Raw genomic sequence first — 25,133 nt, 5'->3', positions numbered from 1 at the left:
CATTTCTAATTTCCCACTATGACAATGTTGGTAATATATTTGGAATGTCATTCACGTCACTTCATCATTATCATGATGATAATTATCAAGTATTCTCAAAATGTAAACGTCAATCACGTGCACATTAGCATAGGCACACTTTTTAAGACAACTGTTTGTGTCTGTATCAATTTGTGTAGGATCCATGTATAACACCGACAAATGATAACAGCAGCTTTATTATGGTAGCTTATATCATCATATTGACTGTACTATTTATTTTTAGAACGTTTAATAAACACAGTAAACTATAGTTAGTTAGGTTAATGAAATATACACAGAAACGTACTTCATTACATGATGTTGATGTAATATTCAGAACATCATGCATTGTAGGGGACCACAACATCTAGGCAATAACATTATTTGCTACAGTCCCAAACCATTTTGTCAACATACCCATGTAACAAGAGATTTTTTAACAAGAAATGGCTAGTTGGTTGTAAGTGTCCTTTACATTGGGAGAAGGAGTGGCTCAGTGAGTAAAGACACACACTGGCACTGAGAGTTTGAAGCAGGGGAGTTCTGGTTCAAATCCCGGTGTCGGCTCCTTGTGACCTTGGCCAAGTCACTTTATCTCCCTGTGCCTCAGGCGGCAAAAAATAAATTGTACGCTCCACGGGCCAGGGACCTCAGCCTGAAAAATGTGTCTGTAAAGCGCTGCGTACAACTAGCAGCGCTATACATGAACATGCTCATATTATTATTATTATTGTTACATAGTTTCGACAGTCATACGTTCCATTACACAATATAATACACAAATGTGTTAGCAGAGTGGGAATGGTTGTTATATATAAAACACACCATGCCATAAAATGCTAGTAGTAATTAAAGAACACTCAATAAAAATTCATGAGGCACTCTTTTGCAACATCATTATGTTAATTAAGTGCTTATGCAATATAGGCATAAGGGTATCACATTTTTAATTGTTTGTTAATAAGCGCTGCAAGCAATATAAAGTTAGTTCCATATGTAGTATAGTAGTCGGTGGCTCCTCCTCACAATCATCTCATATAAAGGTAGACTCTTCTGAAATCATACATTGATCCGATTGTATCTTCCCCGACATCTCTGAAATACAGCAAACACATGATGGTCAAAGATGGCACCTTACTATATATGTATCCGTGACAACGCGTTACACAGCTCTATATGATTGTGTAGATACACACGTCAGTCACTTATATGTTAGAACTACAAGTGTACATCATTATGTAATCTGTCATTAAATTATTAGCAGGCATAACTATGTATATGAAGTGAACGTTGCCTGTATACTGAAAAATGTGCGCGCACATCTTAGTGTGCGCACGCACTTCACGCTTGGGTCGACTAACTGTTAGCGCATGCGCAAAACAATGCGTACGTTGTGCGTTCAATACATGTTGAAAATACCATTAACCATAAAATATTTATTTAAAATACTATGAAGGCGAAACTACATTCGTTCTAAACGAGTACATCTGTATTCTTTTTAAACAGACGTGTGTGGACAGAAAGCACGGCCGATAACACAATGCGCAAATGCAATACGTGTGACGTCATGTTAAGGCAGCGTGAAGCGCACGCAAACACTCCTCCCACTCAATTAACATTCGGCTAACGCCCAGTGTACGCCTACAAACACTGAGCCGCACGCATGACACACTGCAGTTACCGTAACTATAACAAAACAACACAGCCAATAGGCTTTGACGCGCGCACGTCGTTTGGGGGCGGGACTTACATCCGTAATCCTTTTTAAGGACGCCTTGGCACATGACAAGGGTCCCACGTCATACGTGGTCGCCCCGGTTTTGTATTTTGTAGATGTTGCATGATAACAACACAGGTATGTGTTAGAGTTATGGTAACATGTTGCTAATATGTTTAAATGGATAGGAAAGTACGTATATTTATTCCGTCAGCAATGTGTACTACTCTTTCAGGTTCTACTATATTGTAATAGGAAAGAATTTGTTTGTGATCGCTACATGTTATGCAGTCTGCAATGTTACGGTGTATCCACGCATTTAAAGTGAAAATGGTGGTTCGGAAAAAAATTTAAAAAAAATAAACGCAGAGTCAACGCATAACGATTGTTATATTTACCATTCTTGTAGAATTAACACTTCGTCTGGCTGCAACTGGTCGCTCCAGAAAAACAAGGCATTTGCATCCACGCTTGACCCAAACGCTGAATCCTGTATGACACACATCTCCTCCATGAAACGCTCATAGGAATCGCCACAGCTTTCTTCAAACAATTGGTCCGGAGGTAGGTTCATTTCTTCGGGTACCCAATCCAATGCATTTTCAGCTGAAAGGCTTGGTACATAATCATAGTAGTTATGTTCTTGTACAATGTGGGTTTCAGGAATGGAGGGTGCAGATATTGCAGCAGGTATCGATTCACACGGAACAGTAGTAGCGGATCCATTGCTATTGGCATTAGGAATAAATATGCCATTTAGCACAATATGTGTGCCCTCTTTCACGGTGAAATGTTTTTCCTTAGCAAGCTTCCAAAAACCATACCTGTCTTGTAGCTTATCCTGCACACGTTCAAAACAGTCATTAGTTGATAAAGTGAATCTTACTGAGGATTTAAAATTTCGCGCATGCCCAGGTTCTTGGTAATAAGGATACTTGGCTCTAATCAAATCATAGATTTGGCCAGTGTTAGCTTTGTGTCCCGACGCGGACAAAATCGCTTCTGCTATCATGAATTTGTATCCTTTGTGCGGATGCATATTTTTAAATAATTCAACAGCCATTGCAGATTAACAGAAAAGATGTCTGCAGTTCTCTGTTCTTTGCTCATAAGAATGAAACTGCTCAATTGCTAACTATTTGCTGTCTTTCCTTTTCAAGGTCATAAAAAGTATCAACTTGTACTCCTTGTTTGAAGCACCAATTGGATGTGTAGAAATAATTGGTTTCACGTTTGTGGTTTGTGATAGCCGTTTGTCAAACCAACATGTATCATTTTTTTATCTACTTTCTCACAACATTGCTAGACTTTTAATTAAGAAACATTGTGGGTTGAGGAAAAATAACATTGACCACTGTCTGAAAATAGTGCTTACACAGCCATATAATGAAATACACACACACCTGCAAAAGTAAATGTTTTTTTTCCTCATAAATTTCTGTGTGTATTTGAAAGTCTGGTTAACTCCCTGTCTGCATCAGTTTAACTACGTGTCTATATGTATATATATATATATCTCTCCTAAATATATATATATATATATATATATATATATATATATATATATATATATACTGCTATATATATATATATATATACTGCTATATATATATATATACTGCTATATATATATATATATATATATATATATATATATATATATATATTACAATATGTCTGTAAAAACAAACTGTACATGTCTGTGTGTGTATATTACAACTTTTAAGGGCTTATATGTAAAGAGGGATTTTTATATTGGTGTGATTTATTTAAAGGTTAACATAATAGAGGCTTAAACTTTTATGGCCTATTGCATTGAGCTGTATGGTAAATGTGATTTACCATCAAAAAATGTTTCTTTTTTATTTAGAAGGGCTGTAGTGTTAAAACCAATAATATATAATACAGGAGTACACACAACATATTGATGCCAGTAAGTAGGCCTTGTATGAAACCTATTTAAATGGTGATAAACATGAGTGAATTAAGTAATAAAAATTTGTTTTAGGCCAATACTGTTATAGGCTCACAGGTAGTATAGTTCACAAACATTAGGCCTGTATTATTAAAATACTGTGTTTTCACAAGGAAGCATGAAGTGTATGTTTTTTGTAAATACATCTATACCAGTTTAGATAGTACTATATATACATACATACACACACACACACTGTGTGTGTGTGTGTGTGTGTGTGTGTGTGTGTGTGTGTGTGTGTGTGTGTGTGTGTGTGTGTGTGTGTGTGTGTGTGTGTGTGTGTGTGTGTGTGTGTGTGTGTGTGTGTATATCCATACATACTACATATATATTAGTATACATTCAGAGATGTTCTTGAAACAAGAACACATAAATGATTAAAGGAAATTACAATGGCCAAGCAAGGCAAAGGTAAGTAATATTTTACACATAATCCTGCTGTACACGGACAAGAAAGATGTTTGCAGTTAAATAGATGTGTGTTTTTAATTGCATGTGAATAATATGCACGTGCAATGATTACATCAAGTAACACACCCAAATACAATGTTTTGCAGGTAAGTCAATGGCAGATTCTCTAAACATAGCAACTGACTCCTGGTGGACCATTACTGAACAGACGATTAATACATCAATATTAATAACACTATTCATTAATTAGGACTGGTAACATTTCCAAAACTTCACGTGTACAAGAACATACTTGAAAGTTTGGAAACAACACAGTCTTCAGCATACATACAATATTAATTAGATAATCTGAAGTCAACAAAACAAGGCCAAACACATATTTAGTGAATTATACCATTTATTTTTTTTGTTCCTTTTGAGAGCGAGTAACAGGCCTGCTTGTTGTCTCTTGGATTTTCCTTTTTCGTTTTGCAACAACTTTAGCCACAACAGAGCCACTTTGAGTGGCCTCTGGCACTTCACGGGCAGGGCTTGTGGCCAGTGACTCACCTACAGGGCTTTTGGCCAGTGACTCACCTACAGGGCTTGTGGCCAGTGACTCACCTACAGGGCTTTTGGCCAGTGACTCACCTACAGGGCTTGTGGGCAGTGACTGTTCACCGACAGGGCTTTTGGACAGTGACTCACCTACAGGGCTTGTGCCCACTGACACATGTGAGCAAGTTGGTAGACACTGCACAAGTGATGGTTGGTCTGTTTCATGTGTGTCTTTTTTTGTGTGTGTCCAAAAACTGGTCAGTAGTAACTGCTTGTGCTGTTTTGTTTTTGTCGCCTCCTTTGTAGGTGTCAGCTCCTGATTTTGTACAGATGGCAGCGGTAGGATGTCGTCAGGAACCTGCACAGCAATGTCTGCTACTTGACCGGTAACATTCGGACCTGGGGAATGAAGCTCAGATGCATGTGGTGAAAAATTACCAGCATGTAAAGATCCTGCCTGTGAGGTGTTGAAGTTGAAATGTGGTACAGTAGTCATTCTCAAGTAATTTGCTTGGGTTTGCTGAACAACTAATGCTTCGAATGAGGTGTTGATTTTTTGCAACTGTTTAGGTACTTCAATGAAGACTCTGTGGAGATGTGCCAATTGTGATATCGTTTCTTCCTGCAGTGCAATCATCCTTTCCAGCACTGTCATCAGATCAGAATGACGACGATTTTCTGCTTCCACAATTTTTCCCTCAGAAGCTACTATTGCATCGTATGTGTTAGTTGATGGACGATTTGGCGGTATAACTGTTTCAATTGGAACCTCTTCATGGTCACTTGATTGTATTTCTGTGTCTATGGCGGCATCATCATCATCATCTTCATCATCATGTTCTAAAAATAAATGTACACATTATTAAATGGCATGTTAATCTCTGCTGTTTTACTATGTAATTATACTGTGTCATAAGTAACACCTAACATGTTTCCATACGTTTCATAACCTCACATTAAAATCTACCTTGACTTACGAATAATGTTTGGACTCAGTATGAAATATGAATGAATGAACACTTGCTCTAAACTCAGAACTCCTACATGATAGTTAACATCATTAACACAATACATGTTGCCTTACGCTTCATTTTCACTGACACTAAGTAATCCTATTTAAAGAACATGTGCAAAACAAATAATGAACATGACAACATAACATATAGAAGTGCACATATTATATGGCCACCAACTGATACACTCACCTTCTAGGTGTGTTGAGCTGCATGACCCAGGTGAAGACACTTGTTCCGTCTCAGGTGACACATGTCCTCCAGGGGCAACTATATATAACAATAACATTAGTTGTACATTTACATGTGTAAATATTGAACAAACAGTTATTGTATGTTCTGTATTTATGAGTACCTAACAGCATCAGTTCCTTAACCGAAAATGTGTGTGTGAAAGTGAACATAAATAGTTGTAATAACAATGTACATGCATGTGTACTTAGAACTTTTGAGTTCCCTAACATACAACATACTATGTTTCTGCAGTAATGCGTGAGGATAAATGGATTAAATTTGTACATAAAAATCATATGTTGTCTAGTCATATCAGTATCATAATGTACATAACTATCATGAGATGAACATTCACAATGGTTATCATGAAGGTGGTCATATTGCAAAAAGTTTTGTTTTTTGTTCCGGATATGTGTGGTACATTAATAGAAGATGTGGCACACCTGAATGTGACTGTCACTCAACAAGACAACACATGCAGTGTGTGATAATGTGTCGTTGATAGTAGTTCAACTATAGATATGAGTGAACTAATGTGTGACGTACGGTTTGATAACTAATGACTTGTTGGGGCATTTAGTAGCTAGAGTTAAGCTTTCAAATGAGTGTGATTAACTTCAGTTGTGCTAGTCAGGTTATAAGAACGGTATTCCCTTCCCCAAAAAGCCTAATCACCCAGACCTTTCAATTACTTCAAACAGGTGAAAATGGTGTGAACTAAGTTGACCCTGTAATTTGTGTGTGTGCTGAACCCCACCCCCTCTGTTGACGTGTATGCTGTGATGAGATATTCATTGCAGCTGCTTTAACACAATGGTAGAGGAGCTAAATAGTCATCTGCAGTGTTTAAGTTATGAACACAATGACATAACATATGCTACGTGTGCCTCATTATGCTGTCTGTATATGACATAAAGCAAAAATGGACCTTTTCATAAACAACTATAGATGTGTTAGTGCAAGTGATGTTTGTAGGCCGTTGCATGCAATATATTTGATGCATGCTTAGAATAGGCAGTAATGTCGTGTTTGTAGGAGTAAAATAAATAAAATACACAATAATATTATACATATTTATGTTCTGTACCTGTAGCTAGTAATAATTTCTCATTAGCATGTGTTACACATGTGTACTACCCTGTTGTTCCCCATCTTCGCCCACCATCAATTGCTTCCACTGCAGCAATGCATTTTGGGAATTCACATGTAAATGACCACGCAATGGCACGTGCTATATTAGTTACTGCTTTTAGTAGGACTACAACATATATGTCTATTTTGAGATATATATATATATATATATATATACAGAATCAGACATATACATATATAGATGCAGGTATGCTTATATTGTGAAGACAGTATAAAAAGCAGCGGAAATATGCAAAATAACTGTAAGCAACGACACTGTACAGTAATATTTCTCACCTGGTGGAAATTGTGAGGGATAAATTCCAATATCACGGTCACCGGCCAAGCCCTCCACGACGACGGGAAGTAATTTTGCCCGAAGCAGCTCCTCCAATGGAGTTAATATCAGACGTTGTGGTGTCGGCCCACCTCCAGTGCCAATAGCATGCACGCGATGGTCTTATATTTTCTGTTTTAATTTTGACCGAATATCGTCAAATCTCTTGCGACAATTCCGCTTGTCCCTGACACTATTCCCACACGCATTGACACCAATGACTATTGTGTCCCACATTTCTTTTTTGCTTGATGAACTTGTCCGCCCTTGAAAAACATAGAAAATATATGAGGTTAATTAATAATAATACAAGCACCAGTTTCCTACACTGCTAGATGTTCCAAGAGATAGCAAACATGCTGTTTTAGGTGTAATATGTGAAGCACATGAGCATTCACTACTAAACCTAGACATGTAAGCAAGCTTGCATTCATATTGTAAGCAGTTATGGCAAATTGAACGCCTGTGTTTAGTTGTCCTTGTAACGCATGATAAAAAGCTGTGTTTCCACAATAATTAACATAGACAGATATTCTGTACCCATATTTGCATATGAACAAAACTCAGATGACCTAGGATCACATGTATTTGAATAATAAATGGAAAAGTACACTTACCTACTAAATGTCCATAGAGACTGTCATAGTGCTCCAGAATCCCAGTGACAAGAGCTCTATTTTCCTGGTCATTGAAGCGAGGATTACGTGGCTTCTCCACACGTTTCTTCCGAGCACGTTTAGGCTCAGAGCTTGGCTGGTGCTGACTGGACTCTCCTTCTTCCAATGGAAGAGACTCCAAAAGCTGGCCACCAGCAAGCACGCCACCACCAGACACCCCATCAGCAACTGAGCCACCAGCAGCACTCCCACTCCCTGCACCAGCACTCCCACTCCCAGCAACAGCACTCGCACTCCTAGCACCAGCACTCCCACTCCCAGCAACAGCACTCCCACTCCCAGCAACAGCACTCACACTCCCAGCAACACCACTCGCAGCAACAGCACTCCCACTCCCAGCAACAGCACTCGCACTCCCAGCAACACCACTCGCAGCAACAGCACTCGCACTCCTAGCAACATCACTCCCCTGAACAGTACGTTCACTCCGACGCGTACTCGCACGAGTAGCACTCCCACTCCCACCAGCATCACTCTTCCCACGCTTTGCGGGCATACTTACAGCACTCACAAAAAACAGACAACAAATGTACAGCCAATCACACGAAACACTTCCACATATAAAACAAGACAAAGATGTAAACAAAACAACAAAGGACAAAGCTCTCACAATACACAACAAGTCTCTCAGTCAATATGCAAATCTTAAATCACCCAGCTCTGTGCGTCTCTCTCTCTCTCACTCCCAACAACACAGAGAATGATTAGCAGTACACGTTGCCTTTAAATATGGCGCGCTATCCAATACATGCTTGGTTCGCCTGATTCAGCAAGATTTGTGATTGGGCAACCTAACAGCACCCCGCCACGCACGCCGATACACCTGTGTGTGATCGGCAAATCATCGTGAGAGTGGGCGGATTTGTTTTCGGCTTGATTTTGAATGTATTCGGCACTTACTGCATACGGAGAGGGAAAATCGCCAATAACATGACTAATCGGTAAGCTTGCCGATTTCACATATTCGTCGCTTACTGCATGAGGCCCTATATTCCCTCCCTTATTTGAGGGTTTTATAATCACTCCTTTTAACTCAGATAATTCTTTTAATGCCTTCCTTTCATTGAATGTCATGTTTTCTTGGCCCCCTTTATTGGGTAATAGCTCCAGATCATTGGTTACTAGCCAAAGAAAAACCTCAATGTTGGCATTGAAGGTCATATAAGGAGTGAAGGCTTCTGGGCTGTAAGGAGATGAAAGGGAAACGGGTCACTGCCCATTCATTCTCATCTAATAAAGAGATCAGATCCCTGAGGTATTGTAGGTCTTCTTCATCCCAAACGGTGCACATCCCTGCAGGAAGTGATAATGAGTGCTTCCTTACGCTTGTATAATTTATGCAAGGCTTGCTTCCGTCCGAACAAATTAATGTCCTAAATCCACTCGAATAGATTTAAATTCTGAGAGGGTGTGAAGGAGAGACCTTTCTTTAAAACACTCTGTTCAGATGTTAAAACTGCGTGAGTTATATTGACTACTTGTAGCTCATTGTTTGAGCTTATACTTAGTAGCGATGGGTCCTTTGCCTCCTTCTGTACCTCCATACCCCTCTCTGCTTCTCAGTTTGGCCCTAGCCCTTTCGGGTCTTGACCTCTTGCTCTGTACCCCTAAAAAAGGAGGGCGATTGTCATAGGGGCTCCTGGGGCCTAAACTGGGGAAGGGGTCACCCCCTTCTGTGTCAGAGCTCTCCCACTCTGTTGATGAGTTCTGTGGTTCATGGTATTTACGTTTGATAATGGTTCTGTAGACCTTTCCTAATTTGAAATCATTGAAATCTCTTAAAAACTTTTTTGGTTTTCTCTCTTTTGGAAATGTATCAGTTTCTTTTCAGCTTTATTTCCACTTCCTGAAACTCAGAGTTCTGATTCCATCTACATATATGTCTCAAATAATGTTTGTGTGTGTATGTCTGCTGGACAGCTCATTGGCCTGCGGGCCAGGCAGGGAGGAGAGACACACGCACACTCTCCTCACACCGTGACCACGTGCGCCTCTGACCAACACACCACACACACACACTTGAGGTTTGACCTTGCTTGGCCTCACTCTCCCCCATCAGCCGAACCGCAGCTCACCTTCCACACCCCTCTCCTGGTGCCCCTCACTTCTCCCCCCTCCCCCCCCCCACCTCACCCAAACCCGGAAGCTCCGCAACATCCCCAGCCGCACCATCACCCTCACGTGCGCCACCCTGCACCAGCTCCCGGACGGAGGGGAAGCGCGTCGCGGCCCTCCTGCTCAGCAGAAAACTCCAGGCTCCTCCCCCCTCGCTCCCAACGAGGAACGGAGGGGAAGTGCGGCACGGGCCTCCTGCACTCACTCTCACCGGCTCCCGGACGGAGGGGAAGCGCTGCGCGGGTCTCCTGCCACTCTTGCCCCCCCGCCAACTTCCCGAACCCACCTCCTGCCCCAGCCAGATGCCACGGAGATATCAGTGCCAGGAGGGGAACCGTCTGCCACAAGGAACCACCACCCGGTCAAGGTAAGTCACCCACCCTCTCCCACCCACGCACTGTCACCCAGTTACCCACCGTCTCCCACCCACGCACTGTTACCCAGTTACCCACCATCTCCAACCCACCCACTGTCACCCAGTCAGTCAACCACCCACACACCCACCCACACACCCACCCACACATCCACCCAGTCACCCACACCCACTTTCACCCACTCACCCACCCACTTTTGCCCACTCACCCACTCACTTTCACCCACTCAGTCAGTCACCCACTCAGTCAGTCAGTCAGTCACCCACTCAGTCAGTCAGTCAGTCACCCACTCAGTCAGTCAGTCACCCACTCAGTCAGTCAGTCACCCACTCAGTCAGTCAGTCACCCACTCAGTCAGTCAGTCACCCACTCAGTCAGTCAGTCACCCACTCAGTCAGTCACCCACTCAGTCAGTCAGTCACCCACTCAGTCAGTCAGTCACCCACTCAGTCAGTCAGTCACCCACTCAGTCAGTCAGTCACCCACTCAGTCAGTCAGTCACCCACTCAGTCACCCACTCAGTCAGTCAGTCACCCACTCAGTCAGTCACCCACTCACTCACTCAGTCACCCACTCAGTCAGTCACCCACTCAGTCAGTCACCCACTCACTCCCTCAGTCACCCACCCATTCAGTCACCCACTCACCCACCCATTCAGTCAGTCACCCAGTCACCCACCCATTCAGTCAGTCACCCAAAACCACCCACCCATTCAGTCAGTCACAGACCCCACCCACTCACCGACCCCACCCACTGACCGACCGACCAAAACCCACTCACTCACCCACCCAACCCAGTCACTAACTCACCCAGTCACCGACCCAGAAAAAGTCACCCAGTCACCGACCCAGAAAGTCACCCAGTCACCAACCCAAAGTCACCCACCCACCGACCCACCCACCGACCCAAAGTCACCCACCCACCGACCCAAAGTCACCCACCCACCAACCCACCGACCCACTCACCGACCCAGTCACCCACCCACCGACCCAAAGTCACCCACCGACCCACCCACCGACCCAGTCACCCACCCACCGACCCAAAGTCACCCACCCACCGACCCAAAGTCAAAAACTCACCCACCCACCGACCCAGTCACCCACCGACCCAAAGTCACCCACCGACCCAAAGTCACCCACCCACCCACCGACCCAGTCACCCACCGACCCAAAGTCACCTACCCACCCACTAACCCAAAGTCACCCACCCACCCACCCACCGACCCAAAGTCACCCACTGACCCAAAGTCACCCACCCACCCACCGACCCAAAGTCACCCACCCACCCGACCCAAAGTCAAACCGACCCAAAGTCACCAACCCAGTCAACCGACACAAAGTCACCCACCCACTCACTCAGTCAAGTGTCACCCACCCACTCAGTCACCCATCCACCAACACTGTCACCCACACACTCAGTCAACTCAGTCTGCCACCTAGCTGTCAAGGGGGGGGGGGGCGCCCAACCCTGTCGCCCACCCCCCCAAAATTACATCCCGGCCAACACCGGGTATATCAGCTAGTTGTTCTATATTTTTGGGTTCTGTGTCTAAGGCCTGGGACATGGTGCAGGGAGCGGTGCTGGGCAGCGCTGACGCTCATGCTATCCTGCTCAAGCAGGAAATTTTTCTTGTCCCTGCATTAGCGCCAGCGAGCGCGCTTGTGTGCCGGGTGGGAGGCTTTCGGGAGGCGGGGCTAGCGCGCCACGTCACGGCGTCGACGTCACGGACTGCCATTGGCTTCTGGCAGTCACGTGACCGGCCCTGCGCTTCCCTCAGCGGGAAAACTAACATTGGGTTGTCGGCTGAAATTCCACACGCCTCCGCACACCTGCGGCAGAGTGCGGAAGCGCCGTCTAAAGCCGCGCTGATAGGGATAATGTTTCCCCTCAGCACGCCTCAGCACGGTCTTTTTGACCATGTCCGAGGCCTTAGGCTGCACTTATAGTCCTGGCTACAGCGACGGCGTGCAGCCGCAAAGCAAGTACTTGCAGTCTGTCGCGGGTGCCTATAGTGGGCGTGATTTTCAGCGATCCCAGCGTGACGTCAGCGGCACGTAATCGGTTCAGCCAATGAGGGCGAACCGCTTACGGCCACGCCCCCTGTCCAGACTCCTGCACTATAGCTACGGTGACTTGCGCCTGCACTGCAGCTGTGCGTCACTCCAATGCGTCGGAAAGTACAAGTCAAAAGGGAATTGGTTGAACTGCAAATTCCAGTTGAAAGCACCAATCAACTCACCAGGTAAGTACCAGGAGTATTCCTGAGAAAGGGCTGCATAGCCAGAAACGCGCGGGAGATTTTCCCTGTTCTGTCTTTAGTGTTTTTGTTTTTTTAACATGTAGTTTAATATTTTCTATTTGTGTACTTACCTGGTGAGTTGATTGTTGCTTACAACTGGAATCTGCAGTTCAACCAATTCCCTTCCGACTTGTATTAGCCACGTCTCCCTGAGGGCCCCAGGACGTGCTGAGGCGTTCCAAGTCGGGGGGACAGAGGTCTCAAGCTTTAAAGGCACGTAGTGGCCAGGAGGCTACCAGTCCCTTCTCAGTACTTTGTTCTGTTGGGGAGGTAGCCACGGACTGGGGGTATTGCATGGACTGTTTTTAGGCTCCCAGAGCTCTCACAAAGAGCTCAAAGAGCCCAGGACCGCTTAGCTGAGGCTGCATCCTGGGAGGACGGGGGTCAAACCTCTTTTCCAGGAGTACCTTTGCTCCATTTAGGTATCTTTCCCCGAGTGTTGGGGTTATGTATTACTTGTGTTACACTGGCTTATAATAAACTGTGTTTATTTGCACCCACGTATGGCTAGTCACAGCCTGTCTCGTGCAGCCCCGGCCTAGGGGATAGTATAGTGATGAGCCTGCCCTCAAGGGCTCTGGTGACAGCGGATACATTAGGGACCAGGACACAGATTGGGGACCTCTGGGAGTGAGGCAATCCCCTGTTCTATGACTAGTGTTATTGCCTTTGAAATGGATAACTCCAGTTTGAATCCCTATAACTCCTCCTATTACCCCATATAACCTATCCCTATAATTCCTCCTATTGCCCCCTATAACTCCTCCTATTACCCCATATATCCTCTCCCTATAACGCCTCCTATTGCCCCATATAACCTCTCCTTATAACACCTATTAACCCATATAACCCTTCCCAATAACTCCTCCTATTACCCCAATATAACAGCTCTGTTGCCCCAAATAACCGCTCCTTATAACTCCTATTGCCGCAAATAACCACTCCCTATAACTCCTCATTGATTGTAATGTCATCAAAAGCAGAAAACCACAGATTTGAAATTATATTAAAAATAAATAATGCTAAGTTCAGACAATAGAAATACTGCAACTTCATCAGTTTAAAATCAAGTTTAATTTCTGATTATCCGCAGGTTATAAACACTTTTAGAGCAGTGTTTTTTACACTATATTTTCGGTACAGAATGATGACCTTTATTTTTGGGATTTAAAACCCAGTACAAAAAAAAAAGGATAGAATAAAGTGTAACTCTATAAGGTCACAGGCATGACCAAAACAGGCACATTATTACCCCTAAGTATTTGTGGGGGAGCCAGGACTGGGGGAGACATCTGACTAGGGAGAGGCAAGGGTTAAGGATTCCCCTTTACGTTAGGAAGGAGGGAAGAGAGAGAGAAAGAAGAGAGAAAGAAGAGAGAAAGAAGAGAGAGAGGAAGGAGAGAGAGAGGAGAGAAGAGAGAGAGAGGAGAGAGGAGAGAGAGAGGAGAGAGCAGGCTCCTGAGAGGAAAGAGAGACACAGCAGGCTCCTGAGAGCAAAGAGAGAGACACAGCAGGCTCTGATGAGCACCGATAGAGACAGCAGACGATAGAGAGTGCAGAGTGAGATGCCCTTATTGTATTGCTTTGGCACAGCAGCAGGGAGTGTAAGGCACTTGCAAATGGTTATAAGATCGTTTGGGGGGGTCCGGCCCATGCAGGTGGGGGGCTTCACTATGCAAACATCGTCATCTGCAACCACTGCGGAGAGAAGAGAGGGGAGTGAGAGAGAGACACAGGAGGGGGAGGTAGGGAAAGAGGAGAAAGGAAAGAAAGAGCGAGGGGACAGAGAGAGATGGGGGGGAAGGGAAGGAAAATGGAGTGAAAGATGGAGAGGGGGCAAGGGGAAATAGAGATATGGAGAGGGAGTCAGAACAAGGGTTAAACAAGAGAGAGAGAGGAGAGACAGAGGAAACAAAGAGTGAGTATGATAGGCAGAAGGAGACAGACAGACATACTGTAAAGAGGTTGAAGTTAATGACTCCTTCTTTGCTTGTGTCCATTCCCTGGAAGAATCCTAAGAGAGAGAAGAAACAGGTGGTCAGAACCTCAGGGGCAGGACCAGGGAGGGGAAGGACCCCCAGGGGCAGGACCAGGGAGGGGAAGGACCCCCAGGGGCAGGACCTGGGAGGGGCAGGACCCCCAGGGGCAGGACCTGAGAGGGCCAGGGAGGGGGCAGGGCTGAGGGCAGGACCTGGGAGGGAAGGACCCCTAGGGGCAGGGCCTGAGAGGGAATGACCCTCGGGCTCACAGAGTCTTCATGGATAGGCCACAGAGGATCTCAGGGGCAGAACAAAGAGGCAAGGAACCTCACGGGTCTGTCCAGGAAAGGGCAACCTTCTAAGGGGCGTGACCAGGAGAGGGCAAATTCTTCAGGGGTGGAGCCAGGACACTACCCCCAATGTGATTTTATATGAGATCATGCAGGATCCTTGGGGGTAGGAGGAGACACTCACTGAACATGGTCTCCAGTCGGATCAGACAGCACACAAAGTTATCGAAGTCAATCGCCAGATCAGGCTCTGCGTATCTGGTGATGAGGAGCTGATGAAGCCCATTGTTCAGCTTGAACCCTGAAGGCAATAAGACACCAGTGTTAACCCCTTCCTGTCTGGAGTGAGGAGGGGACAGGGGCCTGTTTTTTTAGCGAAGAGGCTGAAAATCCCACAAGTCTTTGTATAAACATCAGGGATGCGTCAACCCACGAAATATATTATTCATTGCCGGGGGGTTCTGGGAATGAAGGGGTTAACGGAGACCATCACATTACAGCACTGAGTGTCTTCTCCGTCATTGTCCCCTGTGCTCCTTCTCACTGTAACTGTCCCTAGTCTCCGTCCCTTTTGCTTCCTCCCACGCCTTTTCCCTTTTTCTTTGTGTCCTGTCTCTTCCCGTTGCTACTTCTCACTCCGTCCCTTATCCGTCATTGTCCCTAGCCCCAGTCTTCGTATCATGCCAGCATCTGTCACAGTCCCCTCTTTCTTTTGCTATCCCTACTCTGTCATTGCCCTCTCCGGCTCTTCCATCCAATCCCTTCTCTCGGTCATTGCACTCTCCGGCTCTTCCGTCCAATACCTTCTCTCAGTCATTGACCTCTCCAGCTCGTGCCCAATCCCTTTTCTCGATCATTGACCTCTCCAGCTCTTCCGCCCAATCCCTTTTCTCGATCATTGACCTCTCCAGCTCTTCCGCCCAATCCCTTTTCTCGATCATTGTCCTCTCCAGCTCTTCTGCCAAATCCGTTCTCTTAGTCATTGTCCTCTCCAGCTCCTCTGTCCAATCCCTTCCATTGTTCATTGCCCTCTCCAGCTCGTGCCCAATACGTTCTCTCGGTCATTGTCCTCTCCAGCTCTTCTGTCATTGCCCCTTCTCTCTGTCACAGTCCCCTCTAGCTCTTCTGCCCAATCCCTTCTCTGTCACTGTCAGAACTCACCTGCAAACTCCACTGCCAGACGCATCTCGTAAGCGTTCATAGTCCCCGATTTATCCAGGTCAAACTTTCGGAAAACCGTCTGTGAAATAAACAGATATCAATTAAAGTCCCAGTTTCCCCTGCCTGTGTCACCGTGTCACCCTGCACTGGGAGGGACAGACTCCTTTCTGTGAATTCCAACCTCACCAGGTAATTCTTAATTTTATTCCACAGCACATTAAACTCCAACATTCCCAGCTTTCCATTCCCGTCTTTCTGTGGCAACAGAATTAAGGAGAACATCTTGAATTGTTCTATTTTGACTACAAATCTTCGCCCCTTAACTCCTTCCTTGTCAGAGAGGCCTGGCTCCTCTAGCAGCAAAGGAGTAGTATCGATACAGGATGAAGCTCAGTACTGTCAGGGTGTCCCCTACTTCGTGGAGCGAGAAAGGGACTCATACGCGAGACCCCTCCTCACCTCCGGAGCAGGGTGCCCGATGTCTGCTGGGGTAGGAACTGTGATGTTGTAGGTGGGGTTATGATGTTGGGGGCAGAATATAGAATTCATTCTGTGAGGCAGCGGCCTCGTGCATGCCAGAGAATTGGCACGACTGAGCTGTACCGGCAGGAAGTGGGTGACAATAGTGCTATCCCAACAGGAAGTGGGCACTGTTCAGACAGTGGTAATTATTAGTGGCCCAGTGGATATTAAAACCAGGAAGAGGGCACTGTTTAGGCAGAAAGGGGGTGGAAATGGAGATTTTGACAGGCAATGGAGGGCACTAGCGCTATTCCTACAGGACGTGCCATACTAACAGGAAGTGAAGAGTAATGTTTCCTTCACAGGAAGTGGGTAGCAACGACATCATTTTCTACAGGAATGGCACACAAACTGTCATTTCCAAACAGTAAGTAGAGAATAATGGTGATATCCAGACAGGAATTACTATTGTAAGTGATCATTAAAAGGATACATCCATCAGGTTCACCATGCTGCGGCAAGACTCCAGACTAAATCCTTTAGTGCGAAGATCTTTATCTAGGGAGAGAGAACACAGAATAGATTGTAAGCTCTGCAGAGCACAGTCACTGACCGCTGTATACCTATTAGATTGTAAGCTCTGCAGAGCACAGTCACTGACCGCTTTATACCTATTAGATTGTAAGCTCTGCAGGGCAGGGAGTCACTGAACGCTGTATATACCATTAGATTGTAAGCTCTGCAGGACAGGGAGTCACTGAGCACTGTATATCAATTAGATAAGCTCTGCGAGGCAGGAAGGAATTTAGCACCTATGATAACATTGAATATATATATAATAGATATCTATTAGTAGTTTGACTGTAGTGATGATCTTTAAGTGAACATGTAGTTAGACTGTAGTCGGACTGGAGACTGGATCTTACTGCAAACACTTCTACACAATGCAGCAAAGGTGAGCTCGGCCAACACTATTATCCCACGCCTGTTAGCCTGCACATTTAACCCCCCTGGGCACTTTATTAACTGCAGCCTCTCACAACACTTGTCTGCACACAACTGCCTCTCCTCCCCCCAAAGAATCCCTCTGCAAACTGTAGCATTGCAAATGCAGCACACTTTCAGTGGCAAGTACAAGGCACACATCTGCTGTCTACTCAATGCACACACTAACGTGGCTTACAACAGCTTCATGCAAAAGGTACCAACCTTTGTGATAATGAACCTGCTACTTATCTAAACTCTGTTTTTTTATTGTGACCTCATGGAAAGGTTACTCTCTCTCCAATACAAAATCCTCCCTCCTGGCCCACACCCAATATTATCACACGCCCTGGATTACTCAAAAGCCTTGCGCCATCTACTGAAATCACAGAAGAGCATTAGAGACAGGCTCTATATCTGTGCTCAGAAAAATACATCAGCCATATTGTGATATGTGATACATCCAAGCATAACATCAAGTCCACAAAGTAACAGGTCTTCAATCAGAAAATGGGCAAAGGGTAGGGAGCCCGAAACGCGTCAGAGTACGTCTCAACAGTGTGTTCTGTGATGTGATGTCTGATCTTCAATTAAGCTGTTTATTTTTATACTGATCCAGCCACTGTCATATTTTTGCTTCACTCTACAAGCAGTGCACTGCCTGTACGCCCTCCTTTTGGGCACAGCTTTCTAAACATTATCTACTGAATGCTGGTGGAGAACTCTGAAAACCAGCACACCAACCACTGCTCACTCTAATGGCAAACATCACAAATGTACAACTTGCAAACAACTACCCAAATGTCTATTTCTACTGTCACTCTCTTTAGCAGGTGATATTGAACTTTACCCAGGCCCTCCCTTTTCAACTCCAAAAAGGACTACCTATCTGTCGCCCATCTAAATATCCGGAGCCTGCTGCCCAAACTGGATGAACAAAGGACACGGTGCCTTATGTGTAAACCCAAAGCCGTAATTCTCACAGAAACAGGGCTAACCCCTAAAACCCCAATGCAAATATCACCATTCGGGGATACTCCATTTTTACGAAAGACAGAGGAGGGGTGTTATTTTATATTGCAGACACCTTACCATTTTTCCTGCTAAATTGGCCACCAAGTCCACCCTTTTTTGAATTCCAAGTTAGAAAAATGTGCCTCCCCTTTTCTAACATTGTTCTGATTGCTGGCATCTACCGCCCCCCTAAAGCCCCTCTACAATCCCTGACTGATATCACCCAGTTTCTTGGCTCTATTTCCTCTCTGAATGAGAAGAGTGAGCTGCTAGTTCTTGGGGATTTCAACTTCAATTGGCTCGACCCCAAAAACAACAAAAATCCAGATACAACTCAAGTCACTTAACCTAACGTAACTAATTTCCCAACCCACACGGACATACCGGAAATCTCACAACCATTCCTTGCTAGACTGGATTCTCTCCTCAAACCCCAGCAGAATCCAATCCTCTGGCATCCTTCCTGACATTTTCAGTGACCATGCAATAGTGTACTGTGTAAGGAAAATTAAACCGCCCCATTCAAGCCCTAAAGTTCTCCTCACTAGAACATTTAGAAACTTTAACCCACAACAGTTTCTGGATGACCTTACTAGCTGCCAGTGGCACAGAATCGACTTGATTCCCGACCCTGATTCTGCGCTCGATTATTTCCAGTCCGAGTTCTTAAAACTCTGCGATACCCATGCTCCACTACGCAAAATAAGGGTACGGGGGGCCCACCTTCCATGGGTTACACCTGACCTGATAGCACTCTACCAGTTCAGGGATGCCTTGTGGAAAAGCTACAACGTAACTGGCACTACCAAGGATCTTAATCACTACAGATGCATGCGGAACATGTGCACAAGGCAAACAAGGCATGCAAAAGCCCAATATTACTCTGACAATCTCCACCAGAATACATCAAACCCAGCTAACTTCTGGAAGGTTATCAACAATATATTCCAACCTTCTAGCCATCAACAACCAAGTAATATCACTAAGGGGGATATTACTCTGATAAACCCACTGACATTGCAAATGCATTCAATGATGACTTTGTGGGGCGTGCTACTAACTTATTAGCTAAACACAACCCGAACTACAAACATGAACCTCATTCTGAAAGTACCCCTATAGCCCCATCCTCTCCCAACACTGCACACAACTTACAATTTGTCCCAGTATCCGAAGAGGAGATTACACAAGCGCTCCTCAAATTAAAGCTAAGCAGTCAGTGTGGACCTGCCTTACTTCAATCTAAATTCCTAAGACTTGGTGCCCCAGCCATTGCCAAACCGCTTGCTTCCATAGTCAACTCTATCCTGTCTGCAGGCCATATCCCTAAGACCTGGAAAATGTCAAAAGTAGGGACAAAAACACCGTCCCAAACTACAGGCCAATCTCTCTTCTCCCAATACTATCCAATGTCATTGAAAAATGTGTTCACTCCCAATTAAGCGATTACTATACCAAGACAAATTTGCTTAGCCAATTCCAATCTGGCTTTCGCCCCCAAACACTCCACGGTAACTGCCCTGCTAAACGTTTGTAATGAGATCCAGTGTGGAATGGAACAACTCTCTGGTGCAATATTCCTAGATTTTGATACTGATGATCAGGTTATCTTGATAAACAAACTCCAGTGCTCTGGAATAGGGAAGCATGCTTTAAACTGGTTTCATTTCTACCTATTAGATAGATCCCAACATGTGTCTCTCAGGCTCTAAATCCAACCCCTTAGAGATCACCTGTGGTGTCCCGCAAGGCTCTGTTCTGGGCCCCTACTCTTCTCATTATTCATTAATGATTTTCCCCAGCTTGTAAGGAAGCTTCAATACACATGTATGCAGATGACACAATCCTATATGCACACAGCCATAGCCTCTCTGACCTTCAACACATACTTCAGTCTGACTTTTTGAGACTTGAAAATTGGTTTTCCCAAAACAAACTGTTTTTAAACACTAACAAGACTAACAATGGTATTTGGGACCAAGGCTAAATTTGTAAAGCTTCCAATGACTGAGCTCTAGATCAGAACCAACGCTAACTCCTGTTACCAGTTTTAAATACCTGGGCATATGGTTTGACTCCCATTTAACATTTGGTTTGCACATTGATGCCCTGACATCCAAAACCTACGCCAAACTAGGGGTACTTTACAGTAACAAATCCTTCCTTAAGCCTGCTGGTCAGAAAGCGTATCACACAGCAGATGTTAATGCCAATTATAGACTATGGGGACATAGTATATGGCACCGCCAAATTCACCTTAGCAAACTTGACACCCTCTACAATTCAATATGCTGCTTTCTCCTCCAATGTAACTATAACACACATCACTGTGAAATGCTCAAAGAACTAGATTGGTCATCACTAGAGTCTAGGCGCAAAGTTCACATTTCCTGTCTTGCCTTCAAATACTTTCTGGGTAAGCTACCAAGCTACCTGAACAAGCTCCTCACCCCTACCACATGCAGCACCTATCACCTGAGATCAGACTCCAAAACTCTGTTCACGGTCGCAGGGTTCAACAAAGTATCCGGCCGCTCCTCCTTCTCTTACCGTGCACCCCAAAACTGGAACAATCCACCACCAGCTTAAGTTCTTTCAAAACTAAAGCATTTTAATCTGGTCTATAACTGTTACATATATCTAGAATATATATTATCTCTAACTGTGCATACTAGGTCTTCTATAAATGTATAACCCTGCTCACTTATGTAACCTTGTATTATTTGTCATCTTAACTCTATGCCAAGGACATACGTGAAAACGAGAGGTAACTCTCAGTGTATTACTTCCTGGTAACACATTTTATAAATAAATAAACGCACACACTTACGTTTCGACATGATCTTGTTTAATATGGTCTGTAATTCCTGTACACTAACTTCCATGTCCTGTAGGAAGAGAAGAGTCAGACAGCGGCAGTGCCAGCCTCCCCCTCACACACCACTACACCATGACATGTATACACAGCACAGGTAGCACCAGCCTCCCCCTCACTACTACACCATGACATGTATACACAGCACAGGTAGCACCAGCCTCCCCCTCACTACTACACCATGAGTGTCCATCTCATCCACATATTCTACTTGCAGAGGAATATGTAAAGCTTGAGCCAGTGCGATGATCTGGATGTGGTCACACTCCAGCACAGGTACAGCGCGAGCAGCGGCAGTGCCAGCCTCCCCTCAGACTTCCTGTATATACATACCTGCCCAGCCAGCTGCCTGAAAAGGTTTTTAAATGCTTCATCAACATCAGTCTCGGATAAAACTTGCTGAACAGAGATAAATAAAATAACGAAATGTAGAAGTGTCAGTAAATTACAATGCTTAAAAGCGAATAAATATACAGACATAGCACATATACTGGCTCATATACAGAGGGACATATAGATGGGGAAGCTCTGATGCTGTGCTATCATTCTGTGTATTTCTATATATAAGTGTATAAGCTTGTCAGTCCGATAGTGTGTATATACATGTATATAGTCAAATGTCTTTGTACATTTCTTTCTTCTATACTATTAGATATTCTGACATACATAATATAAAAATATATAATATAACATCTATTCACAAATAAATAGGTCCATACATACACAGTCAAATAAGCAGTGAATCTGTGTGCAGAGGTAACAATGTAACTGAAATGCAGCAGTGTGTGTGTGTGTATGTGTGTGTGTGTGTGTGTGTGTGTGTGTATGTGTGTATGTGTGTATGTGTGTATGTGTGTGTGTGTATATATATATATATATGTGTGTGTGTGTGTGTGTGTATGTGCGTGTATGTCTCTGTGTATATAGGTGTCCCTCCCTCCCAGTACTCACCTCAGTGGGTAAGTCGGCAGATATGGGATCGTCCATCTCACTGCAGAGGGAGAAAAGAGCTTAATATGCGGGGGAGGAGGGAAGGGGGGGAGCGGGGAGGGTTTGGGACAGTTATAGGAAGAAACATATTCCTTTGCATAGATGGTAGTATGCACTCTCCCCTCTCTCTCCCTTTTACCCCCTCTCTCTCACCCCCTCTCTCTCTGTGTCACCCCGTCTCTCCCCCCCTCCCGCCCTTATCTCCCCCTCCCCTCTCTTACATTGCACCGTGTCGGTTCTCAGAGAAGACCCTCAGCACGAAGTCTCCCTCCTTGTTGGGCTCGAAGGTGGAAGGTACCACTATGTACTCCCCGGGGGGGAGCTTGTGCCTGGTGCTGACCTCCCGTAGGTTAATGAACTGCTCTGAGCGGGCGCGAGACTGGTTCGCAAGGAAGAAGTCACGCTTCAGGTGAACGCCGGACTGTCCCAGGTACTAGGTGGGGGAGACAAGTATTTTAGAGAGAAAGAGAGGAGGTAGAGAAAACGAGGGGGGGGGAGAAGAGAGAACGAGGGGGGGGGGGAGAAGAGAGAACGAGGGGGGGGGGGAGAAGAGAGAACCAGGGGGGGGGGAGAAGAGAGAACGAGGGGGGGGGAGAAGAGAGAACGAGGGGGGGGGAGAAGAGAGAACGAGGGGGGGGGGAGAAGAGAGAACGAGGGGGGGGGGGAGAGAGAGAACGAGGGGGGGGAAAGAGAAAACGAGGGGGGGGAGAAGAGAAAACGAGGGTGGGGGGGAGAAGAGAGAACGAGGGTGGGGGGCAGAGAAGAGAGAACGAGGGTGGGGGGCAGAGAAGAGAGAACGAGGGTGGGGGGGAGAAGAGAGAACGAGGGTGGGGGGCAGAGAAGAGAGAACGAGGGTGGGGGGCAGAGAAGAGAGAACGGGGTGGGGCAGAGAACGAGGGTGGGGGCAGAGAAGAGAGAACGAGGGTGGGGGGCAGAGAAGAGAGAACGAGGGTGGGGGGCAGAGAAGAGAGAACGAGGGTGGGGGGCAGAGAAGAGAGAACGAGGGTGGGCGGGGAGAAGAGAGAACGAGGGTGGGCGGGGAGAAGAGAGAACGAGGGTGGGCGGGGAGAAGAGAGAACGAGGGTGGGCGGGGAGAAGAGAGAACGAGGGTGGGCGGGGAGAAGAGAGAACGAGGGTGGGCGGGGAGAAGAGAGAACGAGGGTGGGCGGGGAGAAGAGAGAACGAGGGTGGGGGGGAGAAGAGAGAACAAGGGCGGGAGAAGAGAAGAACAAGGGGGGGAGAAGAGAGAACAAGGGGGGGGAGAAGAGAGAACGAGGGGGGGGAGAAGAGAGAACGAGGGGGGGAGAAGAGAGAACGAGGGGGGGAGAAGAGAGAACGAGGGGGGGGAGAAGAGAGAACGAGGGGGGGGAGAAGAGAGAACGAGGGGGGGGAGAAGAGAGAACGAGGGGGGGGGAGAAGAGAGAACGAGGGGGGGGGGAGAAGAGAGAACGAGGGGGGGGGAGAAGAGAGAACGAGGGGGGGGAGAAGAGAGAACGAGGGGGGGGAGAAGAGAGAAAGAGGGGGGGGAGAAGAGAGAACGAGGGGGGGGAGAAGAGAGAACGAGGGGGGGGAGACAGAGAGACGAGGGGGGGAGAAGAGAGAACGAGGGGGGGAGAAGAGAGAACGAGGGGGGGAGAAGAGAGAACGAGGGGGGGGGAGAAGAGAGAACGAGGGGGGGAGAAGAGAGAACGAGGGGGGGGAGAAGAGAGAACGAGGGGGGGAGAAGAGAGAACGAGGGGGGGAGAAGAGAGAACGAGGGGGGGAGAAGAGAGAACGAGGGGGCGAGAAGAGAGAACGAGGGGGCGGGAGAAGAGAGAACGAGGGGGGGGGGGAGAAGAAGAGAACGAGAGGGGGGAGAAGAGGGAACGAGGGGGGGGAGAAGAGAGAACGAGGGGGGGAGAAGAGAGAACGAGGTGGGGAGAAGAGAGAACGAGGGGGGGAGAACAGAGAACGAGGGGGGGGGAGAAGAGAGAACGAGGGGGGGAGGGAGAAGAGAAAACGAGGGGGGGGAGATTAGAGAACGAGGGGGGGAGAAGAGAGAACGAGGGGGGGGGAGAAGAGAGAACGAGGGGGGGAGAAGAGAGAACGAGGGGGGCGGGAGAAGAGAGAACGAGGGGGGCGGGAGAAGAGAGAACGAGGGGGGCGGGAGAAGAGAGAACGAGGGGGGGGAAGAAGAGAGAACGAGGGGGGGGGAGAAGAGAGAATGAGGGGGGGGGGAGAACAGAGAACGATGGGGGGGGAGAACAGAGAACGAGGGGGGGGAGAACAGAGAACGAGGGGGGGAGAAGAGAGAACAGAGAACGAGGGGGGAGAACAGAGAACGAGGGGGAGGGAGAAGAGAAAACGAGGGGGGGGAGAAGAGAGAACGAGGGGGGGGGAGAAGAGAGAACGAGGGGGGGGGAGAGAAGAGAGAACGAGGGGGGGAGAAGAGAGAACGAGGGGGGGAGAAGAGAGAACGAGGGGGGAGAAGAGAGAACGAGGGGGAGAAGAGAGAACGAGGGGGGGGAAGAGAGAACGAGGGGGGGAAGAGAGAACGA

General features: G+C 46.3%; 2 protein-coding genes across 2 annotated transcripts in view; both read right to left on the bottom strand.

Moving 5' to 3' along the window:
* Positions 1-4,521: 4,521 nt before the first annotated feature.
* Positions 4,522-7,453, bottom strand: LOC142465437 (uncharacterized). The gene is made up of 3 exons (XM_075569394.1): positions 7,337-7,453; positions 5,867-5,944; positions 4,522-5,501 (listed from the first exon to the last, which is right to left on the bottom strand). Exon 3 carries the CDS (start codon positions 5,314-5,316, stop codon positions 4,522-4,524), a length of 795 nt encoding a protein of 264 aa, XP_075425509.1. The 5' UTR covers positions 5,317-5,501; positions 5,867-5,944; positions 7,337-7,453.
* Positions 7,454-13,896: 6,443 nt separating this feature from the next.
* The window catches only part of CAPN1 (calpain 1), a 45,257-nt gene continuing 34,020 nt past the window's right edge, over positions 13,897-25,133 (bottom strand). The window contains 10 exon segments of the mRNA XM_075569944.1: positions 13,897-14,539; positions 14,797-14,855; positions 15,295-15,411; positions 16,272-16,350; positions 16,458-16,526; positions 17,227-17,291; positions 21,562-21,619; positions 21,940-22,005; positions 22,558-22,597; positions 22,818-23,040. Of these exon segments, the coding sequence (XP_075426059.1) occupies positions 14,513-14,539; positions 14,797-14,855; positions 15,295-15,411; positions 16,272-16,350; positions 16,458-16,526; positions 17,227-17,291; positions 21,562-21,619; positions 21,940-22,005; positions 22,558-22,597; positions 22,818-23,040 (803 nt within the window). The 3' untranslated portion in view covers positions 13,897-14,512.

This window comes from Ascaphus truei, chromosome 14 (genome assembly GCF_040206685.1).
Source record: "Ascaphus truei isolate aAscTru1 chromosome 14, aAscTru1.hap1, whole genome shotgun sequence".
Taxonomy (NCBI): Eukaryota; Metazoa; Chordata; class Amphibia; order Anura; family Ascaphidae; genus Ascaphus; species Ascaphus truei.
This window is presented reverse-complemented; position numbering and strand designations above follow the sequence as displayed.

Excerpts from the sequence above, each read along its gene's own strand:
- LOC142465437 (XM_075569394.1), bottom strand. The coding sequence starts at position 5,316 with ATGACAGTGCTGGAAAGGATGATTGCACTGCAGGAAGAAACGATATCA.